This window comes from Cucurbita pepo, chromosome LG02 (assembly GCF_002806865.2).
Source record: "Cucurbita pepo subsp. pepo cultivar mu-cu-16 chromosome LG02, ASM280686v2, whole genome shotgun sequence".
In the NCBI taxonomy this organism is placed as follows: domain Eukaryota; kingdom Viridiplantae; phylum Streptophyta; class Magnoliopsida; order Cucurbitales; family Cucurbitaceae; genus Cucurbita; species Cucurbita pepo.
The window spans coordinates 10,299,982-10,322,521 of record NC_036639.1 but is presented as its reverse complement, the minus strand read 5'-3'; the positions used below and the strand labels follow the sequence as shown (position 1 = coordinate 10,322,521).

The following is a 22,540-nucleotide window of genomic DNA, read 5'->3' as shown; positions in this document are numbered from 1 at the left end:
TTGTGATGAGACAAACAAGTAGATCTTTCCGAGAGATTGAACTCTGGTTTGTATGGTCCAATCATTATTTCAACTCAATGAGCTAATGATTGAGGCATTGTGGCATTCCCCTCATTTAGTGAATCATGCCTATGGAGTTAGTACTCACTCAAACCATAACAAATATCATTGAATTTTTTCGTTCCAAATACACATTCTTAAAAGTCGAAGAAATCCTATGAAATTCAATCATTTTAGTTGACACAAACAAATTCATTTAGAACTCATTGTGATTCGAAGTCCATTATAGGCAACCGGGTCAGACCATTAAAAAAATGTGCAAGTGTTCTTTACCATAAAGCTAGTCCATGAGGAGAAGTTGAGTTCCAATAAAAAAAGAAATCTAAGATATTTATATCATAAAAAAAAAAGATCCACATGCAAATCTTTAATCTTGTTTACAAATTCCCTATTGAGAAAAAGCATTTACAAACATAGCAACTCTTTAATTCATCAATAAAATCTTGCCTGATATTTGTTTTTGCATCTTTATTCTGGAGCTGCCTTTTTAGTTGGCAAGATTTTGGTTCTTTTCTTCTTGCATTCAATCTTCCTTTTCAAACATCATAAAGATGAGCATCTTCTGAATTATGGCTCAGTTCTGTTATATTCGTCCATCAAAGAATATTACAATCAAAGCCACGATCAAGGATGGATCTACAGTGCCAGGAAAAATGGTTAGTCGAAATCTTCCTCTTCTGACGCAAATTTGGTGAAGCTTGTGCATCAGGCTTGTCTGCATCAAAAAAGCAATAATCACCACAACTCTTTAGTTACCAATGCAAATGACCCTTTGGAGTTTATGCACGAAGGAATGCAATGTCAATGCAATAAGAATTCAGTTTATTTCACAAGAATTTCCCCCCTTTTTGCCAATGAACCATAGCTTTCTAAGATGTGTCAAATGAAAGACACTAACATAGACTCAGAGGAGAGGTATTGATGATTTATTTACAGATTTCACCATCCATAAGGCTTTCACCTTGCATAAGTTGCACACTATTTTGAAAGTGTTGGTATCTTTGTTGAATGCTCAATCTAATTTGAATGGCATTGGTGATTAAGTAACAAAACAATTATGAGCTTCTGATGGGCATTGGTGTTTAGTTGAATATGAAACCAAAATTAAAAATGATCTAATCAATTATAACTCTTTGAATGTTAATAGTAACTAGGCTATAGCAATTAGCAAGCATCAAGTTAGCAACATGCTTAGGGATGAAATGAACAGCCTTATAAGAACATTCTTCCTTATAAGAACAATTATGAGCTTCTGATGGGCAATCTAAATGATGGGCATTGGTGTTTAAGTTGAAAATGAAACTAAAATTAAAAATGATCTAATCAATTATAACTCTTTGAATGTTATAGTAACTAGGCTATAGCAATTAGCAAGCATCAAGTTAGCAACATGCTTAGGGATGAAATGAACAGCCTTATAAGAACATTCTTCCTTATAAGAACAATTATGAGCTTCTGATGGGCAATCTAAATGATGGGCATTGGTGTTTAAGTTGAAAATGAAACTAAAATTAAAAATGATCTAATCAATTATAACTCTTTGAATGTTATAGTAACTAGGCTATAGCAATTAGCAAGCATCAAGTTAGCAACATGCTTAGGGATGAAATGAACAGCCTTATAAGAACATTCTTCCTTATGTTTATTGCTATACAGTACCTGAGCCACTATAGTGTTGCCTTTATATATAGTACAGGATCTCTGGAAAGGAAAGCCTTTCATCTCCAAGCTAGCATTTGAGTCGTCTGAATTTTCACCCACAAGGAAGACTTTGAATTCAGTTCTTCTAAGTTTGTTGAGTGTTCTTTCCACTTTGAAGAGCAAGTCCTGCTCGCCAATATCCCCCTTGAAGCCTTGCCAAGATTCTTTCTGTGACCAACGCAAACTTGTTCACATTATTTCAGAAAAACAGCAAAAAGGAAGCCTTCCTGCGCTTTAACAACTCTAGCAGAATACTATCTTGCAACTATTTCACGAGTTCATATGGAATGATAATGACCAAATGCAAAGTAATTATTAGCAAGTCCCAGCGATCACAATCCTAAAATCTTAAACAAGAATAAGGAACATAACAGTAAAAAACCGTACAAGAAAGGATCGATAGACAAACTGAATGACCTAAAATTCTAAAGCATTCTGTAACAGTAACAGCTACGAACAAGAACACTNAACAGCTACGAACAGGAACACTGGAACCACGTAAGTAATACAGTAGCAAAACTTCTCCCAATTTTTTCGTATTAATTTAATGGATCNAGAACACTAGAACCTATACACTAGCAAAACTTCTCCCAATTTTTTCGTATTAATTTAATGGATCTAATTCCTGAAGGCAGAGTAAAAAAAAGGAAAAATGTTGTTGTCATGCTGAATCTTGTCTAATTGTTTATTCATACGATCGAGACAAAATTAACCGATAATACAGAGCTTCCTAGAATTGGAAGCTTCCAACTCTTCACATGATTAGGAACTTGTGAATCACAGCAGTATACTAAACACAGCAATAGCAGTGAAAGTTAGGATAAAAGTAGACTGAATTACTCACGTTAACGCGATGAATGGAAATGAGAGGACCGGCGGCGGCGGCGGCGGCGGCGTCGTGCAGCACAATCTTGTCNCAGTGAAAGTTAGGATAAAAGTAGACTGAATTACTCACGTTAACGCGATGAATGGAAATGAGAGGACCGGCGGCGGCGGCGGCGGCGGCGGCGTCGTGCAGCACAATCTTGTCAATTGACGACGATTTCAAAGATTGACGACTGAGTCGAAAAATGATATTGCCGGAGGAAGTAGTTACGTGGTCGGGATGTTTTTTGGATAGGAACAAATCGACGGGAATGGGGAGAGGTGCGGCGCAGATGGCGGGATCTGAAGAATTAGCCATAATCAATTAGATTTGCAAGAAAATGAAATGAAAATTTTGGAAGAAAATTAAGAGAAGAGGAAAATAAAGAATGTCGGAATAAAGTTTACTTTTCTTAATGGAAGGAAGGAAAAACGCAGAATATATTATTTCAGCTGTCAATTTTTTCTTATTTTTAATATAAAAATATTTGTTCCAAACAACTTTTCCATACATAATTTTCAATTCCCAATAAATAAATATATATATATATATATAATTTTTAATATAAAAATATTTGTTCCAAACAACTTTTCCATACATAATTTTCAATTCCCAATATAATCATATATATATATATATATATATATAAAATTATAGGGTGAGGCGGAGTTGACCGTGTCGGAAGTGGAGACAGGGAATCAATCCCCTTTTGACTGTATAAAAATATGTGAAGCTCGGCATGTCCAAAACTACCGGAGAACGTTCTTTTGCATGTCTGAAACCACAGGAGAACGTTCTTTTGCTGATATCATCACCCATATTTGATATTGGATCATTCATAGCATCTCTATTCATTGCAGGTTGGTTATTTGTCAGCACGAGTTTAGCTTACGATGTTTTTGGAAGCCCTCATCCAAAGGCCTACCCTACAATTTGGTGAACAATTCTCATGTATATATAAGGTGAGGCAGAGTGGAGCAGAAATTTGATAGAAAATGCGTGGACATATGTTCTCTGAGAACGACATGTTACTGTACGCGTAATCGAGCTGTCGACCGTAGAAGAATTTGAATGAAATTTCATTCATTGATTATATAAATTACACAAGACCTAACTAAAGAGATGAAGGACTTCCAAGAATGTAATAATCTACGACTTATATTGCCAGTGCCCACCAATCAATCAAATTGTGTAGCTCCTTATGAACCCCCAACTGATTGAATGTTGGTGGCACTCAGATATCAAATAATCCGAATGCTTGCTTCATTGCCCGCCTGCCACTTGGAAAACTTGTTCTTTCAGGTACCAAAATAACATAATTGGATGATAATTATGCTAAAAAACACACTTGTTCTTCTTACTTACACTAACCACAAACAAAATCTAGGCCCCGTCTCAAGATCAACAGAAGAGATGTAACAACCCAAGTCACCGACGGGAGAGGTTTCCACACTCCCTTACAAAAATGTTTCGTTCTCCTCCCCAACCGATGTGAGATCTAAAAATCCACCCCCTTCGAAGCTAGCGTCTCCGCTGGATTTGTTCCCTTCTCCAATCGATGTGAACCCCCCCAATCCACCCCTTTCGAGACCCAGTGTCCTTATTGGCACACCGGCTCGAGTCCACCCCCTTTGAGGCTTAGCCTCCTTGCTCGCACATCGTCTGATGTCTAGCTCTAATACCACTTGTAACAACTCAAGCTCACCGCTAGCAGATATTGTCCTCTTTCGGGCTTCCCCTCTAGAGAGAGGTTTCCACACCCTTATAAAGAATGCTTCGTTCTCCTCCCCAACCGATGTGGGATCTCACCAGAGAGATCACCGAAGGGCTTGGTGAGTGTGAGAGAGAAGAAATCTGCTGAAAATAGGAAGGTTGGGAAGGAACATAACAAAGAAAGTTTCTCAGATTTTGGTCTATTTTGGAAACGTTTTAGAAACAAGAACCCGACACATCTGTTTCTCAACAAGAAACAGAGAACGGTGAATATATTACCAAAGGAGGCCTACAGGGCTTTTAACTTCTATTGAAGTAGCAAAGCAAAGTGTATTTTGACCTCTAAATCTCCAAAGGAACATCCCTAGTCATTACAAACACATTCCTCTGCCTATTAAGCAACTCACTTAAGGAAAATGGTAATACCTGATTTAGGACAAGCTAGAACAAACATCCCTCTCCCAAAGACGAAAAAGCTGTCCTATAATACCAAAAACTCAACGGTAGGACCATCTCCAATCTTCACCCTCTTCGTGACCACCATTACTATCGTAATCAAAACTATCGCCATCGTCTTCATCAAAATCACCATATATTTCATCCTCGTCTAATTGAACTCCATTCTCTGACAGGTCGTCCTCTTCTAGATCATTAGCTTCTGAGGACTGCTTGTCCTCGTCATCTTCTTCTGATTCTTCATTTGTAGATTCACTTTCCAACTCTTCTTCTTCAGACGCCTCATCCGGGTAATCGAAGTGTGGATTGTTTTCAGCTGAAACCAAAAAAGATATTAGAAACAACAGACATTAGTTATAAGTTAGGTTTCTAAACTAGAGGGAAAAACCTACTTACCATTTGAATCATCACTTTCATATTCCGAGTCATCAGGCCCATCATATAGATCCAAGTCGTCGACTTGTATCCTGAAAAAATATGTGAAATGATTTCCAAAAAAATAAAATAAAGTATAACCCAGAGAAGAGAGGGAAAACAGAGAGAGAGCGAGAGAATAACGCACAAAGGAAATGGATTAGAGGCATCGTCATCGGCAATCGGAACATTATTCTTCACAGTATAGTAGTCATATACATAATCATCTACGGGCACTGTAGAACAAGTGAAAACACAGACATAGCAATAAGAAATTACAGCAACGACAGCCCTATGAACATACAAATAATATAACAAAAGGGTGAGCTAGGAAGGAAACTCAGGCAAGGCAGGAACTGGAAAACAAATGGAAAATGGAGGTTAACTATTCTCCTCATCCAACGCAAATCTGTTTCGAATTGCCTAGGACTTCAGTTGCATTATTTACCACTACAGTTGTAAGACAAAACACCTCAAGTGACTGCTGGATTAAATGAAACTTACAATCTTGTTTCAACGTGTTTGCATTTATATCTGACTCAATCTCTTCAGCAGCACTTGGAATAAACTCTCTTAGTAAAGGCAGATAACTTGATAACATACTTTGATCCTCCAGAGTCATACACCTGCATTAATACCGAAAGAAAATTTGGCCACATAAATGAGGATCTTATAGAATATCATGACCAAACAATATCATAATGACAGAACTAAAGAACTAACTCCGCCTTTGGTGCTTCACTTGATGTTTCATTTGTATCAAGACGAACAATATCATAAATATGATATGCATCATGTAATTGGTCGTCTTTGGGATCTTTAATCCCTTTCCTACTTCTCCATATTTGCTCAAATCTAGCTTTTTTTGCCAAAACCTAGTAAAAGGAGAAAGCAGTAGCACAAAGAACCCATGTTACCAACATAATATAACCAGTTCAACATATGAACAAAACTTGGTCCGACTAGAGAATGCCATCTATAATCTAATCTGACAAATTCTTCAGGTAGAACATTGATTATATCTATTTAAAAAAAAAAGCAATAAAGAAAAGTCATCATAGACCAGACCTCTTGTTCTTGTCTAGTTTTAACCAACAGCTGTTCTTGTCTTGGCTGCAGAACACTAGATAAAGTGAGAAAATTATTCAACAAGTACCGCACAACTAAGAACCAAACAAACAACAGACAGGACAGCATACACTCTCTCTCTTAAAATTTCTTCTGCGCTCCTCATTCTTTAGGTTATTTTCAATGTTGCCAGCAGCATCAGGTGCCTAAAGGGAAAACAGCAGGGGATGAAGATGCTAGTTAAAATGTCCAAGAAGGAGATTAATAACTGACCACAATACTAACCACGAACGACTGAATAATGTCAACTGAGGCCTCAGAGCTTCTCAGTGTCTCCACATGCTGTACAAAAATCTTCTTAGTTTTAAGTTCCTCTGATGCAAGAGAAAGCTATTCCATCAGGGACGGAGTTATACACAGCCATATTTAAATATACTTCATTGACCCATGCAACTGAGAAATCCAGTACAATTTTGATCGAACTATCAAAATTTACATTTAATCAATTGGCAAGAACAGTAAAGTAAATAAATCCATTCACCCCTCCCTCACAGAAAAAGAAGAAACAATAACCACAATGAAATCCATCCAATTAATTTTCTTATGAAGGGACAAGAAATCCATGTTTGTATTTTTTTAAATCACTAGCCATGCAAACACCAGGGTATAATCAGGAGCAGTTACTGTATATTCTTGTGGAAGAATCATAGATAGCTACTGACTGCTGTTTCCTCTTTTCACCTATGTAGATTATAGACTGATTGGTGAAAAGAAAAGAACGCAATTATAGGTTCAGAAATTATCAGACCTTTCTGGAACGTTTCAGAAATAGACAAATTATCAAAATCCAAAAGAGGTCGTTTCAGTGGCCTCTCATTGATTTCCAGCCCTGCAACATACAAATTATCCGAACGTCAACTCGAAAACGAACAATTCAAACTCCACTTGATACGTGAATAGTTAGAAATCAAAAGAGACGGCTAATATCCAAAAATTACAGAAATGTAAAGGCGATTCATCAACTCAAATCAGCAAGATGAAGGCCTTGATGAAGTGAATGAAAAAGAGCGTCCGAAGAGAACTCACATAACGCATCGAGTCGAGACTGGGAAGCTTTGCGCTTAACCCTAACTAAGACTGGCTTTTCGTCCGCGAATTTGGGAGCAGAAGAAGAACTCTCGCCGATGCTGGCCATATGCTAAGCGATCGGAGAATACGATCGACGCTCTAGAACATGCGAGCCGGAGAACAACTACGAACTTCTTGTGTTCCCTAACAACAGAGGGTTGCGCTTTTAAATATGAAATATTAATTTTTTTGGGTTTAAAAATTTTATCTTTAAAATATATATATATATATATATTTATTTATTTATTTATTTATTTTTAGAACTAACTATTTGATTTAAAATATTAATTTAGTTTATGAAATATATTTTATACAGCGGGTTAGATTATTTCCTTTAATTTATCTTATTTTCAAAATTTAGTTAATAGTATATTTTATTTTATTTTTATAATTTAGTTGGTAGCTTGTATTCTTTTTAGATGGTGTGAACATTAATAAAGATTAAACTTTTAATCTCATTTTTGTTTCTCGTTCTTAATAAGAAATTTCTTAAGATGAAGATTAAAATGGGGGAGGGTGTCACAATCGTATTAGAAGATAATAGGTTATGACCTTCACATGCAGATAAACAAGGAGGCGACACGCGAGTGGCGCCCATCTGGCCACATGAGAGTCGAGATAAACAAGTGTCATAATGCGATCGAGAAAGACGGTGTAACATTTAACACATCAAGAAGAGTGTGCATAAAAGCAGAGCTAAGACATAAACAAAATTAGAGACAACAGGTTGTCGTGAATGCTAGAGACTAGCTCAAAGAGAATCGAGTATGGCCCTGAACCATAACCTCAAAAGTTAGAGTTTCTGCATGAGTTTTAGTGAGCAACTCTGGAGTTAAGTTCTTCTATATAAAATATGAAAGCCCACCAAATTTGGCGTCGATAGGACAACATACAGATACACCACGTGTAACGACCCAGATCCACTGCTAGCAGATATTGTCCTCTTTGGGCTTTCCCTTTCGGGCTTCCCCTCAAGGCTTTAAAACGCGTCTGCTAGGGGAAGGTTTTCACACCCTTATAAATGGTGGTTTGTTCTCCTCCCCCAACTAATGTGGGACATCACAATCCACCCCCCTTCGGGGCTGCCCAACGTCTTTGCTGGCACTCTTTCCTTCCTCCAATCGATGTGGGACCGCCCCCAAATCCACCCCCCTTTGGGGCCCAATGTCCTTATTGGCACACCGCCTCGTATCTACCCCCCTTCGGGAAACAACGAGGAGGTTGGCTCATCGTCCGGTGTCCGGCTCTGATACCACTTGTAACAACCCAGATCCACCGCTAACAAATATTATCCTCAAGGTTTTAAAACGCGTTTGCTAGAGAAAGGTTCCACACCCTTATAAATTGTGGTTTGTTCTCCTCCCCAACCAATGTGGAACATCACACCACGATATCATATGATTGTTTACTAAAATTCTGTCTACTTTTGCGATACCTAAAATGTTTCAAGATGTACTATAGGGGAGACATGATATTAGATGTGACCTAAGTGAGTTACTCTAGGGCACACACGTGCATCATGGCAATACTAGTATCTTGTACGTCTTCCTATGGAAATAAGGCTTTAAGAATAGTGTCGGATGACATGAGTATGTCAATATTACCCTTCATCTCTTGAGTCGAAGGTCAGTATATAGGGTCGTTCTTCGGTAGTGATGCATAAATGACTTGGCATGGACATGAAAGAGTTCACGTCTCGATAATATTAAGATGAATGGATGTCCGAGGCTTAGCGATTTTAAAGTTGACTCATGGATTAATCTCAATAAGCATATCCGAGCGAGCAGAAAGGCCGATAACATCTCAAGACTTGGGATAGCATCACGAAGCGTAGACTACGTTGTCGAGAATCAAAACAACGAGTTGAGATGCAACGTTACACTTGAATAACTTTGGCTTGGAATAGAAACAAGGTCGAGTCTTAAAACTTAATCTAGGATAAAGACAAGTCGGCTAGAATTGCAACAAGTGAACACACATGTATGGTCGAACAAACTTAGTTTTCGCACGAGTTGTGTTTGGTCGGCTAAGGAGAACCTCGCTTAAGATTCGACAAAGCTGCAAAGATGTAAAAAAAAGAACATACAATAAAACTTCAGTTTCCCTCTCAGCCTTGTCATGATCGTGTCAGAATCACAACGCCGCACAAAGTACAACCGTGACAAGAGGCATCACTATCTTCACTCGTCCTACAAACATCTGGACAACCGCAACAAGTTATTGAACTAAAATTAAAACTTTATATAATTTAAATTTAAATACTAAAAAAAGTAAATAAACTAAATTCAACATAAATAGTAAAGTAGAAGGTGAAAGTGGTAAATAGTTTTACCTCAGTAATTATTTTTCACTGAACAAATTCCAAAACAGGCTAAATCTTATTTAAAAAAAAAAAAAAAAAAAAAAAAAAAAAAGCTATTTACTGTCTTATAACATGTTTTTCCACCATAATTACAAAATAAAACATACCTTTTCTGCAAATAAAATTCAATAAAATTTCCATAAATCTCAAGAACAGTTCTTATTGAATATTCGAATTCCATGTTCGTCTCAAACAAAGAGGGATACATAGCCTAAACGAGCGCCGCCCCTGTTTCCTGTCTCCGGGAAGAAATTGCAGAACAATCATTGCTCTGTTCAACTCTGTTCCATGTCTTCCAGAGCTCTTCAATGGCTGAGTCTTGTCGGAATCATATGGCTTCAATCCATCAACGGAACCAGTTTCAATTTCCCCTCGTACTCATCTCAGTTCAAGCATCAGCTCTCCATGTCGCAGCTGCAGCTCAATAATCTCGCATTTGCCTCCGACGCCGGCAAGCTTTTCGGGTTCGTCTCTGGCTTTGCTGCTAATTCTTTACCCCTTTGGTTGGTTCTCGTGATTGGTTCTTCTCTTGGTCTTGTCGGCTATGGCGTCCAATATCTCTTCATTATCAACAAATTACACGACCCCTCTTATTGGGTCATCTTCTTGCTCACTGTTCTTTCCGGAAACAGCATTTGTTGGATCAATACTGTCTGTTACATTGTCGCCATTAGAAACTTTAAAGCTCATCGCCATGTTGCTGTCGGGATATCAACTAGTTACCAAGGATTAAGCGCTAAGATCTATACAGACATTGTCGAATCAATGTTTTCTAAACGGTCGTCCAATAGAACAGAAACATTTCTTCTCTTGAACTCTGTTTTGCCATTGGGTGTTTGTGTTTTGGTGTCGCCGTTTGTTAGAGTTCATGTCATGGAAGAACAGGGAGGTTTGGAAATTGGGGTTTTTTTTATCTTTATGATAACCATAGCTACTGGATTTTTTGCTGTTTTTACGAGCTTGGGATCGATTTCGACAAAGCTGTCGCCATTGACTGGTTTGGTCGGGATTTTGGTGTTTCTCCTCCTGCCGTTGGCTGTTGCAGTAGCGGAAAATGTAAAACGAAAAACAGAGCAACCGGAGAAACAGAGAGACGCCGTTGAGACGGCAATGGAGGAGATCGGAGCGAAAGAGATGTTGAAAAGAATGAACTTTTGGTTACATTTTGGGGTTTATTTCTTCGGAGCAACACTTGGGTTGGTGTTCTTAAACAATTTGGGACAGATAGCAGAGTCTCGCCGGAGCTCCGGCGTTTCATCGTTGGTGTCTCTGTCTGCATCGTTCGGCTTCTTCGGCCGCCTGACACCGTCGCTTCTCGACCATTTCTTCCCAGGGAAATTGATGAAGTCTAAGCCAGGATGGATGGTGGCGCTGTTGGGAGCGATGTGCGGCGGCTTCTTCCTTCTTTTATGGCCGACGGACATGAGCTTGTGTACAAGCACGGCCATAATTGCAGGGTGTACGGGCGCCATTACGTCGATTGCTGTGTCGGTAACAACAGAGTTATTTGGTGCTGATAATTTCTCTATAAATCATAACCTGGTGGTTGCCAATATTCCTCTTGGCTCGTTTCTTTTTGGGTCTCTCGCCGGGTTTCTTTACCGGATGCAAGTGCCGGCTGGCACCGGAAAATGCATCGGAGTTGAGTGCTACAGAGCCGTTTTCTTCATTTGGGGCTGCCTGTGTCTGGTCGGAACTTTGCTGGCGCTGGTTCTGTTCGCTCGGACCAGAAGCTTTTACTCTACGAAGCGGCGGATGGTTGAAGACGCTCCGCCATTGCACGTTTTGCCACTATCAATAGTTTCATAGATGAGTAGGATATTGCAAGAAATTAGGAATTATTTTATAGAATTGTTTGGAAAAAAATTAATTGATTGAAGTTGGCAAACTCCGAGCATAGTTTATCGGATTAAAATGTATGTTTTTTTAAGCTAAGAGGTCAAATTTTTAAGTTTTACCCACGTTCCATTTAACCCATTTAACCTGTCTTGACTCGAGTGAAAAATCACCTCACGACATTCTACTATTCTCTACCGCACTCAACTGAATGGGTTTCGATAGCATTTCACTAGTTTTTGGTGATATTCACTTTCAACCCGATTCACCATCTATGTGCCCTTTACGTCCAGTTATTTTGTTAACTCACTGTCTTACTGTGGCTGATGGCACGAAGTTAGCTAGGGCTTCTTCCTCGAGTCCTGTCATGATCGTGCACTCGACGAAAGAGCTTTACAAGCAGCATTCCTCTTCTTCACTCACGCGAGATTGTTGAATTGGGTTTTTGACCATTGTCCAAGATTCTCCACTGTTGCTCCTGTGGGAGTCTGAGTCGTGTCTCAGTTCCAGTGTGGCTGATCATCTAGAAAGACCAGCCAAACATTATTGGCTTGGTCAACCTCTCCCTGACAAACGACCTAATACTACACAGACTGGTATATTTTTTTAAAAATGAATGAAAACTTTCGCAGAAATCCGAATTGAAATAGGACATGCTTCTCGAGTCTCGTGTGGATATGTAATGAATTTAGTAGAGGGAGAAAGAAAAGTGATTTAATTGAACCCATGTGAGAGATTACTAAGTTGAGTTAAAAAAAAAAAAATTAATGATTCAACTTACTTGATTTAAATAATAGATGCGGTTGGTACTCATTTAATTGCAATTAAATGAATGACGAAAGAATATAACGAAATTTAACGTTGCTGTCATGCGTAGTAGGTATCTTACATTTACCTGAAAAAGAAGTAGCATGTAGCTGAGTATTTAAAATACTCAGTAAGTAGTTTTAGTATTGAGATTGGAAAATGCAATCATAGACAATCATGGTCGGACCTGTAGTACTTCTCTGTATACGGACCACACACATGCATATGGATCTAGTGGGCGGGCTCGTATATACCCTTGGGTTTGACTACAAGCTAACACACGGTCATGCTACTAGAAACCACAGAGTGAAAAGACCGTGCATAATATCATGGTGTACGCCTCCGTTTTAATCATAACGAGAAAGTATCCTGATGCACGTCACATACAACATGCATAAGACCTCATAGTTTCAAATCATTGTATAAACTTATGATGCAAATCATAGCTTCATATCCTTTTATGTCATAGTGTTCCTATGAAACGTGCATACATATACTATCACATCTTTCGTGGCTAACATACATGGCTTATCAATGTCTCATAGGCATAATGTGAACATACTAACATAATATACGTGCCGTGACATATGGTGGTTTATGCATCATATAACATTCATATTGTAACATAACATAAACCGTTACATAACATAACATATACAAATATGACATGTTCGAGGGTTATAAGGTACGTATCATTTATACAACTTTAAACTGCTTCTTGAAACTCCTTGTAACGACCCAGATCCACGATTACCAGATATTGTCCTCGCATCTGCCAGAGGAAGGTTTCCACACCCTTATAAATGGTGTTTTGTTATCCTCCCCAACCAATGTGGGACATCATAATCCATCACCTTCGGGGCCCAACGTCCTCGCTGGCACTCTTTTCTTCCTCCAATCGATGTGGGACCACCACCAAATCCACCCCCCTTCGGGGCCTAATGTCCTCGCTGACACTCTTTCCTTTCTCTAATCAATGTGGGACCGCCACCAAATCTGCACCCCTTCAGGGCTCAATGTCCTTACTGGCACACCGCCTCGTGTCTACCCCCCTTCGGGAAACAACGAGAAAGCTGACACATCGTCCGGTGTAGCGGCTCAGATACCATTTGTAACGGCTCAGATCCATATTTTATAAATAAAAATAGAATATAACATAGAACATAATTTCTTAAAATACAAATTTAAATATCATAACTTTTGTGCCATAATAAAATTCTCTCCTTAAAACCGGGGTGAAACTGAAAATATATATAAGTTGAGGGGCATTTCTGCAGTCTCTCCCTTCCGGTTTGTTGAATTGAAGATTGGGCGTCCATGTGGCAATGCGCATTGTCTTCTTCGCTCGCTCGCCTCTGTAAACCCTATAAAAGCCTCTGTGAATCATACCCTAGGCAGGCTGCCTTATCTGCCAGCGTCCTCAGTTATCCCTTAGCACAGCGCGCGCGACGGAGAAATGAATACCTCTACCCTCCTCGCTTCTCATTTCTCAACCGGCCGCTGCCCCACCTCCTCTTCTTTTCTCAATCCTCTCCCTCTTCGAACAGCCACAAGCTTCAATCTCTCCAAACGACGTCAATTCAGAGTCTCAATTCCGCGTAGTTCATCGGAGGTTACGGAAGAAACCGTCTCGTCCTCGTTGCCTTCCTCACTTGATATTTTTGGTGGTAAGAAGGAGCTCACTGGGATTCAGCCTGTTGTTCGGTTATTATCTCCGCCTTTACGATTAGCGACTTCGGCCATTGTTGTTGCTGGAGCTGTAGCCGCTGGTTATGGGCTAGGGTTGCGGGTTGGTAAGTCCCGTAACGCAGCTTTGGGTGGGGCTGCTGCTCTCGCTGCCGCAAGTGGAGCTGCTGTATATTCCTTGAATTCTTGTGTTCCTGATGTTGCGGCTGTTGATTTGCATAACTATGTGGCTGGATTTGATGATCCTGCGAATGTGAAGAAGGAGGAAATAGAAAGCATTGCTGCAAAGTTGGTTTTATTATTTTTCTTGTTTCTATTTCTCTTTTCGTTTGCCTAGTTTCTTACGATTGCACAGACTTGGTGAAAAGACGAGGGTTAATTTGATAGGAAGTTATTGTTTTAAGTACCGGCGGCTTGTTAGCATACGAAGTGCGTAATATACTAACTGCTAATGGTCATCATTATTTAGGAAATCTCGGATAAAAAAATGTCCAAGCTTTTAAGAATTGACATTTTTGTTGCAATAGTAGGTTTTGTTTGTATTGTAATTTTTCTTTTTCACATTGATCTTCAGATATGGAGTAAGCAAGCAAGATGAGGCGTTTAACGCAGAGCTATGTGACTTGTATTGTCGGTGAGTCCCAAATGAACTTCAACTGCATAATCAACTATTGGAATTATCGGTTGTCTACTCTATACATTAGCATTGTAGATTTCAACTTGCCTTTATCCGTCCCCATTGATTTGAGACAACCACTACATTTTTTTTTTTTTTTGTGAACACCTGTTTTAAAAGGTAAATGTTTGCTATGATTTTGCATTTCGTTGCCATAACTTTTAAGAACCCTTTCATGAGAAGTGAGTTAGAAAGAAATTGAAGGATCTTTGAAGCATAGGAGATTTTGGTGGGTTCTTCAGGGACATTGGTGTTTTGTGTTCAGTTGTATTATCCATATGGGTTTATATAAGACTTGAGCTTTAGTCCACTAGTGAAAGGCATGTACCCTCAACCAAGAGGTTAGAGGTTTGAATCCTCCATATGGGTTTCAATAAATAAGGCTGTCTATCACTCCTTTGACTTTTCTAGGTCATCTCCTTGTAAGCTTCTTTCTTTCATGCAATCTAGTTTATCATTTATATCCTTATAAGAAGAGAAGTGAGATATTTTCTAACCCGTTGTTAGGTCTGAGGTTTCAGATAGTTAGTCTTTGTTTATCACCTGCTATGGATTTTCTCCTTGTTTGCACTCAAGGTTTTGTGTTGGAAAATTTGAGTAGGAAGGAACAGAAATATTTATAAGGAGTTGAGAGGACATACATGAGTTGTGGGAGATGGTGTCGGTACTTGGAGTTCCCTAGCTAAAAGTTTCTACAACCTTCCCCCTTTTGGATTCATGCTAATTGAAGTGTGTTTTTGTGAACTTCTATAATTTCATCTTTCTCAATACAATTCCTTGACTATCCTTGAAATTAAAAAAAAAAAAAAAAAAAAAAAAAAAAAAAAAAAAAAAAAGAAAAAACCCTGTGCAGATTTTTATCTTCTAAGCCTCTGGGAAGTAAGGATTTTCAAGATGATGATGTCAGCACAGTTATCAACTTCAATAATCCTTGCATTTTTAGAAGATTCTAATTTCTTTATGCAACGTGTTGCTTTTCACTAACAAAAGAATATGTTCAGATTTGTATCTTCTGTTCTTCCACCGGGAAGTCAAGATCTTAATGGTGATGAGGTTGACACAATTATCAAGTTCAAAAGCGCCTTGGGCATTGATGACCCTGATGCTGCTGGTATGCATATGGAGGTAAGTATTCTACGTTGGTCTTTGCGTCACGACATGCAGATATGAGCTTTGTGGTTGGTTAAAACTAATTCTGCATGATTTTAATGAAAATTGATCATTCTCTTGGGTTTCTAGATTGGTAGAAGAATTTTTAGGCAACGACTTGAAACTGGAGATCGTGATGGTGACATAGAGCAACGTCGGGTACGTCATTTGTGCTTATTTCCTTATGCTTATAAATATCAGTTGAGAATATTTTCCGTGGTCTTGAAGAATGGAGCTTGACCATTAAGGGTGATACTCCAGTGCAGGCATTTCAGAAACTTATATATGTATCAACCCTTGTGTTTGGAGAAGCGTCTTCTTTCCTATTACCTTGGAAGCGGGTATTTAAGGTTACTGATTCTCAGGTAAACTTAATTATTTTAATTACAGTTTTCATTTGTTCTTGTTATCTTTAGTTAGATACAATGGTATGCTGTTTAATCAAATTTGTTTGCTCAATGCTTGATTGAGCATATCTGATTTGACTAATTGTTTTATAATATTTTGCTCAGGTTGAGATTGCCATCCGCGAAAATGCTGAACGATTGTATATTTCTGAGCTGAAATCAGTTGGAAGAGGTAAACAGTATTTTCGATGGATACACGTAGGTTCTTATCTCATCAAATCATATGCATTTATTGAAGGGTTTGACTTTGCCTCTGTCTTTGCTTTCTCATAAAAAAACGTTTCATTTTCTTGGTTACACAGGGTTTCTCTTGTAAGTACATTTTCCCTGTTGAGAGATGGTTAAAAGTAACTAAACCGTAGTATCTTATTATAATTTCAACAACATATTTCTGCTAAAAATTTCAGTTTTATCTTTTTGTATTGGAAAAATTCAGCTTTTGAGCTTTATTAAACTTGTAAATCTTAATAGTACGAAATAAATTATCATTGTAAAATGACTTTTGGCATCCAGATATATTGTGTCCATTTCTATCCTGATCAGTATGTAATTGATGCAATCTTTTTCAGCTTTTCAGCTTAATTAAACTTGTAACTTAATAATACATAAGTCAATTATTATTGTAAAATGACTTTCATCATCCAGATATATTGTGCCCATTTCTATCCTGATTAGTATGTAATTGATGCGATATTTTTAGATGTTAATGCGGAGCAACTCATCAGTCTCAAAGATGCACAGCGTTTGTTTCGACTTTCTGATGAGGTACTTAACTTTTCATTTCAAGAGCTTTTTGAAAAAGTTCATTGTTGTTTCTTCCAACATAATAATTTATTTACTTGCAGATGGCAGATGATTTGTTTAGGGAGCATACGAGAAAGCTGGCCGAGGAAAATATATCAGTAGCACTGAATGTACTCAAGTCCAGAACAAGGGCAGTGTATGGTTACCATTCCTTCAGTCTACTCTCTGTCAGTTATCAAAGCCAGAAAGTTTTCTATTAACTTTCATCATAACATTGTAAATTAGAATTCTTTTTTATGAAAGTTTCTCTCCCTCCTGTCTTAAAGAAAGAAAATTTCTTATTCACAAGACAAAAAAGGGTATAGAACAGTGGAAGAAGAGAAGGCTTACCTATTAGCCAAAAAGAAAGAAAATAACTCTCCAATTGATTTGAGTGTCAAAACCTGACAAGTAACAAAATCTTTGGATTGTATTGACTCTCTTAAAACTCCAAAGTTGATTCTATCAATATTTTCTTCAGGATTTGAAAAATTGTCTTTAAAGGTTGGAATGTTTCTTTCAGACCAAGTAATTCAAGCAACTGTACTCAACAACCACCAACAATCTCTAATTTCCAAAAAAATGTTTTCTGGTCCTTGTAGATGAAAGTAGTATTTCAATTTGATATTTATAGTTCTATGAATTTATGTACGTATTTTTTGGTTCTTTACTTCGTTCATTTGTCTTCTGTGTAACTGATAATAACTTTCGGTTTCCAGCAGGGGAGTCATAGAAGTTGTGGAAGAGCTTGATAAGCTACTGGAGTTCAACAGTTTGCTTATTTCATTAAAGAACCATCCAGATGCCAATCGCTTTGCTCCTGGAGTTGGTCCAATTTCTCTTATGGGTAGGTTTTAAGTTCCATATTTTCATTTCTAATTTTGTGGATGAATCACATATGAATTGCCTTTATGCATCATTTGGGTTAGGTGGAGAGTATGATGGTGACCGGAAGATTGATGATTTGAAGCTTCTGTATCGAGCATATGTTACAGATTCTTTATCTGATGGCCGCATGGAAGAAGATAAGGTCAATTTTATGATTACCAAACACATGCTGTTGACTTAACTTTTATTTTATTGAAGAAATGAACATGCTAAAATAGGGGAGGAGTGATTGGCATTTACATTTAAACCCAAGCAAGGGAGTTGAAAAAATGCTAATCAACTAGCCAGAATAAATAAAGGTGCCAATTGAAAAATTCTTTAATATTGTATCTTTCTGAGATGCAATAAACGCCAATTCTAGGAGACCTCTCCACTTCCGCTTGTCCTATAGGATTAACCATTTGCACTCTTAAAGACACTTGTGATAGATGGAAGGTGGCCCGAGGAAAGAGTAGATACCCAGGAAGTGTGTGGTGAGAGGTGAATTTTGTAGCGAGTTATCCCTCTCGAATAAGGAGTGTAAAGCTATTTCATGTTTTGAAAGAAGGGATTTTAACCATGAAAGGTTTGAGCCTGGATATAGAATTTCACATTTCCAAGGACTCATAAGTTATTCGTGGCCATGGTTGCTGGCTATAGTGGATCGGGAAACCTGAAAGACTAGCAACTGAAATATGGACTTTTCATTGATTGAGCTTGAAGGAAAATCTCCTGGTCTTTTGAGAGGTCTGCGTTGCTCCAAAACAACTAGCTTGGCCTATTATTAATAAAAATAAAAACAATAATGATAATATAGTCCTATGCACAGTTGGACTCAATACCATTGTTTCAACTGCTTTAGTTACCCAATGATTTCCAGTTCTTTGAGGCTTAAGCATTCTCTAAATATAATTGTTTTTACTTCAGAGCCTAAGATGTCAGATTTTGTACCTGTTTTTTAATTTTTTAATTGATGTTAAATTGTTAACGCATATTGTTGAATTTCCATTAGTCAGTCTTTGAAGACTGCTATGCCTTTTTACTGTTATGAAATTGGCAGCCTTGTTGGTTTATAAGCTATCAACAAAACACATGTTTTTTTAAAGGGTTTATAAGCTATTATCATTGCATCGTTTGAGATTACACTTTCTTCATGGTAATTCTTCACTCTTTGTATACCAGAAGCGGTGTATGTTATTATATTTTAGGTTTGTGTTAGGCTATCGATTATCTTATTGTTTCATTTTTTCCCTTGATATGAGTTAACGAAAATTCTATTAAAGAATTTGTGGATTAGGCATCCTCGTTTGAACGGTTGAAGCAAAATTTTATGTGAAGTTAACATCTGCAATGCTCCTGAGCTTTAAATTATGATTAACCGTATTCATTTGGCTAATGATTGTTACAAACATTTTCTCGAGAAGCCACCTTTGAGTCCGATGCAATGCTTGTCCATTTCTCTTTTGGTAGTTGATTGTTACTAATCTCTTTTCTCTCCAATAAAATGATAGTAAACATTCTTCTTCTTCTTTTTTTTCCTCAGCTTGCTGCCTTGAATCAGTTGAGAAATATATTTGGTCTAGGCAAGCGAGAAGCTGAAAACATTACACTTGACGTTACCTCAAAGGTTTATCGCAAACGTCTTGCACAGTCTGTAAGTAGTGGCGATTTGGAGATGGCAGATAGTAAAGCAGCCTTTCTCCAAAATCTCTGCGAGGAGCTTCACTTTAATCCACTGAAGGCCAGTGAGATTCATGAAGGTATGCTATCTAGCTGATTGCACCGTTTGTTGGATCTGGCTCCCTATGTTAGTTCTGTGCTGGCAACAATCAATTTCCGTTTTGAGCTTTCAAATATTCATTCAGCCAGTTATGACATCTTTATCCATCTTTGTATGTGCCAATATACAAGTCAACCTACCATTTTCACGATTATTTCTGAATCACCTGTTATGTTATGCAGAGATTTATCGTCAAAAGCTTCAGCAATGTGTGGCTGATGGAGAGCTGAGTGATGAGGATGTATCTGCATTACTGAAGCTAAGAGTTATGCTTTGCATACCTCAACAAACTGTCGAAGCGGCACATACAGATATTTGTGGTTCCTTGTTTGAAAAGGTAATGATATTTTAGCATCTCATTTTGTTGTCTATTATGCCTAGTACCTTGGTGTCTAACAGTTCATTTTCACTTATTAAGTTCCTGGTTATGGGTTTTCTATTAAGGCGTTGGACTTGTTTTTTTTCTATAATTTGACACACTATCCGCTTGAACTTCCAGCTCTATCGTGTCAAGACTAATATTCCTAATTCTTCTCAGGTTGTAAAGGAGGCCATTGCTGCAGGTGTTGATGGTTACGACGCAGATATAAAGAAATCTGTGAGGAAGGCAGCTCATGGCTTGCGCTTGACAAGGGAGGCTGCCATGTCGATAGCAAGCAAAGCAGTGAGTAATCATCTTGTAGTGTGTTATTTCAATTACTTGTGATAAAATTTTGTTGCACTCACCTTAATTCCCTTTTTACCACCCATGAAGGTTCGGAAAATTTTCATGAACTACGTAAAGCGAGCTCGTGCGATTGGAAATCGTACTGAATCTGCAAAAGAACTGAAGAAGATGATTGCTTTCAATACGTTAGTTGTAACAGAATTGGTGGCTGATATAAAAGGGGAATCTTCTGATGCCCCGCCGGAAGATCCTATCAAAGAGGAACAGGAACAGGAACAGGAACAGGAACAGGAACAGCTTGACGATGAGGATGAGGAATGGGAATCACTTCAGAGTTTGAGGAAAATAAGACCAAACAAAGACCTTTCTGCGAAATTGGGGAAATCTGGTCAGACAGAGATAACTTTGAAGGATGACCTGCCTGAAAGAGAACGAACTGACCTTTACAAGACATATTTGCATTTTTGTTTGACCGGCGAAGTCGTCAGAATTCCGTTCGGTGCTCAGATTACGACAAAGAAGGACGATTCTGAATATGTCTTTCTAAATCAGCTTGGTAACATTTTGGGTTTAACCACTAAGGAGACTGTTGAAGTACATAGGAGCATAGCTGAGCAGGCCTTCCAGCAACAAGCTGAAGTAATTTTGGCTGATGGTCAACTTACAAAGGCTAGGGTAGAACAGCTTAATGAGTTGCAGAAGCAAGTTGGATTGCCTTCTGAATATGCCAATAAGATCATCAAGAACATAACAACCACGAAAATGGCTGCTGCCATTGAAACCGCTGTTGGTCAAGGGCGACTCAACATTAAGCAGGTTAGAGAACTCAAGGAAGCAAATGTTGATTTAGATAGCATGATATCAGAGCGATTGCGAGAGACCCTCTTCAAAAAGACCGTCGATGACATCTTCTCGTCTGGCACCGGCGAGTTCGATGAAGAAGAGGTCTATGAGAAAATCCCATCGGACCTCAACATTAATGCTGAGAAGGCAAAGGGCGTCGTACACGAGCTGGCAGAAAGCAGGCTATCAAACTCATTAATTCAGGCTGTGGCACTGTTGAGGCAGAGAAACCGTCAGGGGGTGGTAAGATATGTTTCATTTTAATGATTTCTCCATTGTAGGGTAACTAGAATTGACCCGATGCCAGATATCAGTGATTCTAAGTGTCATATGACGTTTTTATTTTCCAGATATCATCTCTCAATGATCTTCTCGCATGTGACAAAGCCGTTCCATCGAAACCTTTATCCTGGGACGTGCCTGAAGAACTCGCCGATCTGTTCTCTGTATACGTGAACAGTGAAGCGGCACCCGAAAAGGTGTCCCGTTTGCAATATTTGCTGGGCATAGATGACTCTACTGCAGATGCTATCCGAGAGATGGGAGATAGATTACAACCTCTTGGTGCGGAGGAGGAAAACTTTGTGTTCTGATTTTGTTGCAATTGATAATAAAACAGGCACACCCTGGGGATAGGAAGTGAAGTTTGGCCTTGGTGGGGCTAATTTTTGTTTTCATAAGTTTCCTAGTTTGAAGGACGAGAGGCAACATTATTTGATAGATTGAGATATATAATTTGGTGTGATGATTGTAGCCACATATTTGGTTAATAACTGTACGGCCACCGCCCATTTTGCTCTCATTTCTAGGGAAAGTCCACCAGAGGAGATCGGAAATGTCTCCTATATTAGTTCTCATTTTCATGATTTTTTATTTATTTATTTATTTATTTTTTCATTTTCAATAATTTTCTTATAAAAAAAGTCATTTAAAAGATTTTCTTAAAGGTAATTTTCATTATTTTGGTATTTAATAATATTGTAAATATCTTATGATTTTTGATATAACTTATATAAGTTTTAAAATTTTAATATTATAGCATAGTTTTCAACACTTTGTTTAGCTTCATTTAATCCATATGAAATTACTTTGTATTTCCTCTTCTTTTATTTATTTATTTTTGTATTTCCTCTTCTTTTATTTATTTATTTAAAAATAAAATTTTTGTTTTGATGGTCTCCCCGAAACAATGCTTCAACTTTCAATGCTTTTTTTTGGCTAGCCTTTCGGTAAAATACTTGTTTGTTTGGGTCAGTATAACGTGGTCTTGTC

At 38.1% G+C, this 22,540-nt stretch overlaps 4 protein-coding genes across 7 annotated transcripts; 2 read left to right on the top strand and 2 right to left on the bottom strand.

Moving 5' to 3' along the window:
- Positions 1-363: 363 nt before the first annotated feature.
- On the bottom strand, positions 364-3,046 carry LOC111787677 (protein LURP-one-related 7). 2 transcript variants are annotated; one of them, XM_023667697.1, is made up of 4 exons: positions 2,786-3,046; positions 2,606-2,671; positions 1,720-1,929; positions 364-775 (listed from the first exon to the last, which is right to left on the bottom strand). In XM_023667697.1, the coding sequence occupies exons 1-4, from the start codon at positions 2,942-2,944 to the stop codon at positions 644-646; spliced, it is 567 nt and encodes a 188-aa protein (XP_023523465.1). In that variant the 5' UTR covers positions 2,945-3,046; the 3' UTR covers positions 364-643. The 2 variants fall into 2 exon arrangements, with proteins under 2 accessions (XP_023523465.1, XP_023523464.1); XM_023667696.1 differs by lacking the exon at positions 2,606-2,671 and having other exon boundaries at positions 2,717-3,045.
- A 572-nt stretch (positions 3,047-3,618) lies between these two features.
- On the bottom strand, positions 3,619-7,582 carry LOC111785923 (RNA-directed DNA methylation 4). Of its 3 annotated transcripts, none has more exons than XR_002813726.1 (11): positions 7,364-7,582; positions 7,086-7,166; positions 6,563-6,651; positions 6,409-6,483; positions 6,278-6,322; positions 5,933-6,084; positions 5,714-5,835; positions 5,358-5,445; positions 5,192-5,262; positions 4,766-5,111; positions 3,619-3,900 (listed from the first exon to the last, which is right to left on the bottom strand). XR_002813726.1 is itself a non-coding variant. In XM_023666301.1 (10 exons), the coding sequence occupies exons 1-10, from the start codon at positions 7,470-7,472 to the stop codon at positions 4,837-4,839; spliced, it is 1,107 nt and encodes a 368-aa protein (XP_023522069.1). In that variant the 5' UTR covers positions 7,473-7,581; the 3' UTR covers positions 4,512-4,836. The 3 variants fall into 3 exon arrangements, 1 of the variants encoding a protein (XP_023522069.1); XR_002813725.1 differs by having other exon boundaries at positions 3,640-3,906; XM_023666301.1 differs by lacking the exon at positions 3,619-3,900 and having other exon boundaries at positions 4,512-5,111; positions 7,364-7,581.
- Positions 7,583-9,837: 2,255 nt separating this feature from the next.
- On the top strand, positions 9,838-11,621 carry LOC111789045 (protein NUCLEAR FUSION DEFECTIVE 4). The gene has a single exon (XM_023669668.1). The coding sequence runs from the start codon at positions 10,056-10,058 to the stop codon at positions 11,574-11,576; it is 1,521 nt and encodes a 506-aa protein (XP_023525436.1). The 5' UTR covers positions 9,838-10,055; the 3' UTR covers positions 11,577-11,621.
- Positions 11,622-13,725: 2,104 nt separating this feature from the next.
- Positions 13,726-22,125, top strand: LOC111787914 (protein TIC110, chloroplastic). The gene is made up of 15 exons (XM_023668009.1): positions 13,726-14,384; positions 14,671-14,730; positions 15,774-15,897; positions 16,012-16,080; positions 16,188-16,286; positions 16,434-16,500; positions 17,029-17,093; positions 17,174-17,268; positions 17,831-17,958; positions 18,041-18,141; positions 19,522-19,738; positions 19,941-20,095; positions 20,297-20,422; positions 20,513-21,511; positions 21,619-22,125. Exons 1-15 carry the CDS (start codon positions 13,867-13,869, stop codon positions 21,859-21,861), a joined length of 3,066 nt encoding a protein of 1,021 aa, XP_023523777.1. The 5' UTR covers positions 13,726-13,866; the 3' UTR covers positions 21,862-22,125.
- The last annotated feature ends 415 nt before the right edge of the window (positions 22,126-22,540 follow it).

Coding starts and splice junctions, on each gene's coding strand:
- LOC111787914 (XM_023668009.1), top strand. CDS start 13,867: ATGAATACCTCTACCCTCCTCGCTTCTCATTTCTCAACCGGCCGCTGC. Junction 14,731..15,773: donor CTATGTGACTTGTATTGTCG/GTGAGTCCCAAA, acceptor GAATATGTTCAG/ATTTGTATCTTCTGTTCTTC. Junction 20,423..20,512: donor TGTCGATAGCAAGCAAAGCA/GTGAGTAATCAT, acceptor CCACCCATGAAG/GTTCGGAAAATTTTCATGAA.
- LOC111787677 (XM_023667696.1), bottom strand. CDS start 2,944: ATGGCTAATTCTTCAGATCCCGCCATCTGCGCCGCACCTCTCCCCATT. Junction 1,930..2,716: donor TTTCCATTCATCGCGTTAAC/GTGAGTAATTCA, acceptor CGTTGGTCACAG/AAAGAATCTTGGCAAGGCTT. Junction 776..1,719: donor GCAACACTATAGTGGCTCAG/GTACTGTATAGC, acceptor TTTTTGATGCAG/ACAAGCCTGATGCACAAGCT.
- LOC111785923 (XM_023666301.1), bottom strand. CDS start 7,472: ATGGCCAGCATCGGCGAGAGTTCTTCTTCTGCTCCCAAATTCGCGGAC. Junction 6,085..6,277: donor AAACTAGACAAGAACAAGAG/GTCTGGTCTATG, acceptor TCCTTTTACTAG/GTTTTGGCAAAAAAAGCTAG. Junction 5,112..5,191: donor TGAAAGTGATGATTCAAATG/GTAAGTAGGTTT, acceptor TTTTGGTTTCAG/CTGAAAACAATCCACACTTC.
- LOC111789045 (XM_023669668.1), top strand. CDS start 10,056: ATGTCTTCCAGAGCTCTTCAATGGCTGAGTCTTGTCGGAATCATATGG.